The sequence below is a fragment of the Oppia nitens genome, unplaced genomic scaffold (genome assembly GCF_028296485.1).
Source record: "Oppia nitens isolate AA-2021 unplaced genomic scaffold, nextdenovo-longstitch-racon4-pilon3 scaffold16_pilon_pilon_pilon, whole genome shotgun sequence".
Taxonomy (NCBI): Eukaryota; Metazoa; Arthropoda; class Arachnida; order Sarcoptiformes; family Oppiidae; genus Oppia; species Oppia nitens.
In genome coordinates this window covers 101506-105000 of record NW_026533195.1, presented here as the reverse complement: position 1 = coordinate 105000, position 3495 = coordinate 101506, and the positions used below count along the sequence as shown (strand labels likewise).

At 23.3% G+C, this 3495-nt stretch overlaps 1 protein-coding gene across 1 annotated transcript in view; it reads right to left on the bottom strand.

Annotated features, from left to right (window-relative positions):
* LOC128965013 (spore coat protein SP87-like) overlaps positions 1-1040 on the bottom strand; it is a 1924-nt gene extending 884 nt beyond the window's left edge. The window contains exons 1-5 of the mRNA XM_054311665.1: positions 665-1040; positions 351-575; positions 241-267; positions 122-148; positions 1-21 (exon numbers count right to left, since the gene is read on the bottom strand). The exon at positions 1-21 is cut by the window's left edge and continues 180 nt beyond it. Of these exons, the coding sequence (XP_054167640.1) occupies positions 1-21; positions 122-148; positions 241-267; positions 351-575; positions 665-950 (586 nt within the window). The 5' untranslated portion in view covers positions 951-1040. The remainder of the gene's footprint in view (positions 22-121; positions 149-240; positions 268-350; positions 576-664) is intronic.
* Positions 1041-3495: the final 2455 nt, after the last annotated feature.

Sequence of the window (3495 nt, the reverse complement as noted above, 5' to 3'; positions counted from 1 at the left end):
GACATCTAATTGAATCACAATCTATAGTCACATTTTTWTGGGGGTGGGGGTGGGGTGAAACAGATAGTTATACAAGTAATTAATGATAATAATGGTATAAAAATCAATCAAAATATCTTACCATTAGGTGGTTGTGTAGGATTGGTAACTAAAAWTTTTTTTAATTAATTAATAAYATTTAATTAGTTTTTAATAAATTAATTTTTATTTTAATATTTATATAGATATATATATATATACCGGGAGTTTCAGCAGTTACCGGAGCTTCTAATAAAAAAACAAAATTAATTTTAGTTTTTTCAAAAAAAAAACAAACAAAAGTTATCATTCATTTTGTGTATGACTATTACTTGTTATCAATGGACAGTTGTCTTTGGGTATACACTGGTCATCATTAAGTACAAAGCCGTCATCGCATATACAGCCGACAATACATTTCCGTTTTTGTTGCTGACTATAATAACAGGATCTCCTTTTACCGACACCACCGACACCACGTTTGTCATTGCAAGTACGGGGACACTTGCTCAGGCATCCACATTTATATCCATAAGCGCAATGGATATTATCGCAGGCTATTATTGATGGGAGGGAGTCGGATGGGGGGGGGGTTTCATRTATTTTTAATGGAAACTTTAAAAAAAGAAAATTATTAATATATTACGGTTTGATGGCTTCGGTGGGTAATAATGACCTCCTCCTCCACCTCCTCCTCCTGCTTCTGGATAGCCACCATCACCCGGTGCTTGATAATACAATGCTGGTGGATAATACATTGGTTTGTTATAGACAACATAGGGATTTCTATAGGGACCTACACCTCCTACTACTCCACCATACTGTCCATTATTATTATTATAATTGCCATTATAAGCAAAAATAATAATAATACATTGATTTAAAGYCAATARTAAAAGTGCCGTYAAATACATGATTATTGATCCACACATTTACTATACTATTTAAAAAATATATATATATAAAAAATTGACACTAATTTTTTTTGTTAACTAAATTTATAATTTTTGCATAAAATGTTTTTCAGCTTAAATACTGATGATTTTTTAATTTAAATTATGTTTATATATATAATATATATATATTAGTAATATTATAGTTTTTTTAAAACGTGTAAATTATTGTAAAATATTTTATTTCAAAAAAAACATTTATCAACACTTTGTCAAAATATTTCAAAATATTAGTATTTATTAGTTTGTTWTGAAAACATTATCKCAATAAATAAAATGATAGATTTATGTTAAATATAAAACTTAATTAGGATTTTATAATAAATTTTAAATATTTTGATAAAATAAAACATAAAAACATATTAATATATATATTAAATAGTCATAAATTTTTATTTGAGATGAATATATATACTGTATATATATATATATATATATACTGTATATATATATATATATATATCACTAATAGAGAAAAATCAATGTAAAATATAAAAAATAAAAATGTAAAATAACAACAAAATAATTGTTTGATTTTTTATTTTATTTTTGGTGTTAAAAAAATGTTATTTATAATTTAGTAGATAATACWATTATATACTAATAATATACATACACACAGTAGTAATAGGTGTTTAATTACAGGTACGGTATGTTATTGTAGGGTGGTTTCTACCTTTCCGCTGGTGGTGCTGGAGCTCCACCACTGTCACCACCACTACTACTACCACCACCACCACCACCAGCCTTGCCGTGTCCTCCTTTATTATGACCACCACCACCACCGCCGCCGCCGCTACTTTTATGGCCACTTTTTTGCTTATGACCTCCACCACCACCACCACCACCTCCTCCTCCATGTTCACCACCACCACCACTTTCCTCTCCACCTCCACCTCCTCCATGTCCACCACCACCCCCACCCCCACCACCTCTTCCACGTCCACGTGAGCCTATAATTTAAAAATATCAAAAAAAAACAATTATTAATTKWAGACTTATATATATATAATAATTTATTTATTTAATTAAAAAATAAAATTAATTTTCTAATWATTATTATTRATTAACAAWTTTTTTTTCCAATACATTATTATTAATAATAATAATAATTAAAAATAATTATTAGAAAAYTATTTAAAGTTTTTTAATTAAATAAATWATTTATTTAATTAAAAACTTTAAATAATTTTCTAATAATTATTATTGATTAACAAATTTTTTTCAATACATTATTATTAATAATAATAATTAAAAAAATAAATAAAAATAATCTATTTATTTTACCAGCTGAAACTTGACTATAATTTAAAACTATTAGTAAAACWATTAGCAAAATTGCTAAACATAATAATTTATTATCCATTGATATGATATTGATATTAATATTTGTTGTGGGTTAATTTCTATATAATAAATATATATATATATTCACAATAATAAATTTTCTAATTCAAAAAATAAAAATAAATAATTACTAATTAATTAAAAATCAATTAATATTTTTTTACAATTGCTTACTTTTTATATATATGGGAAAATAAATGATTTTTTTCAATGATAATATTATATTGAGTAATTAGCAATAGCAAATAAGCTGATTAAATATCTATAATTAAATAAATAGCACTGATATCTACCCCCCCTAAAAAAATATTATAATTATTACTGTATTAAATAATAGTTTTTTTAAAAAAATTATTTTTATTTATTTAGCAACTAGTTACTGGTACCTTTATAATAAATAACTTAAATAAATAGCGATTTTTGTTATTGAATTAATTATTAATATTTAAAAAAARAKTATTTTCACATTTACTAAACACTTTATTTTATTTTAAATAAAATATTAAATTTTATGATTAAAATTAAATCTACTATACATTAAGTATAGTTAGAGTAATACATAAATAATTTWTTATTTAATAAATAAAGCAAATTAATAAATTTTGTTTTTTTCAAAAAAAAAATTAAATTACATTTTTAAATATTAAATCTGATATATTTATTACKATATATAAATACAGTTTACTGTATATATATATGTATATSCCTTAATGTCCATGTGCTTGATGATCATGGTCATAARTACATTGTTTGGGTATTATGACTGGGTGACTGGGTGGCCACCCTTATCGGCACCTTTATCAGCAGCAGCACCGGTATGTTTAGAATCATCATCGTCATCTAATAGATTTTTTTGTTTAATTAAAAAAAAATACAAAAATAATTTATTAAAATCAATTTAAAAAAATATAACCCAGTATATWRTTATATATGTTATATAATAGTATTRTATTACCAAGAGCATCTATATAGAGCACAATCAAACATATAACAATCATCAATGTTAAAATTTCCATGTTGAATTTTTAATTATAAATAATTTTTTATATTTAAAATAATTTTAATATTTATAATAAAATTTTTAGTTTATTTAAGTTATAATATTTTTTTAAAGTAAAAGTGTATTTATATATATGAATAATATACGAYACTGTAAATAACATTATAGTTTTTTTTG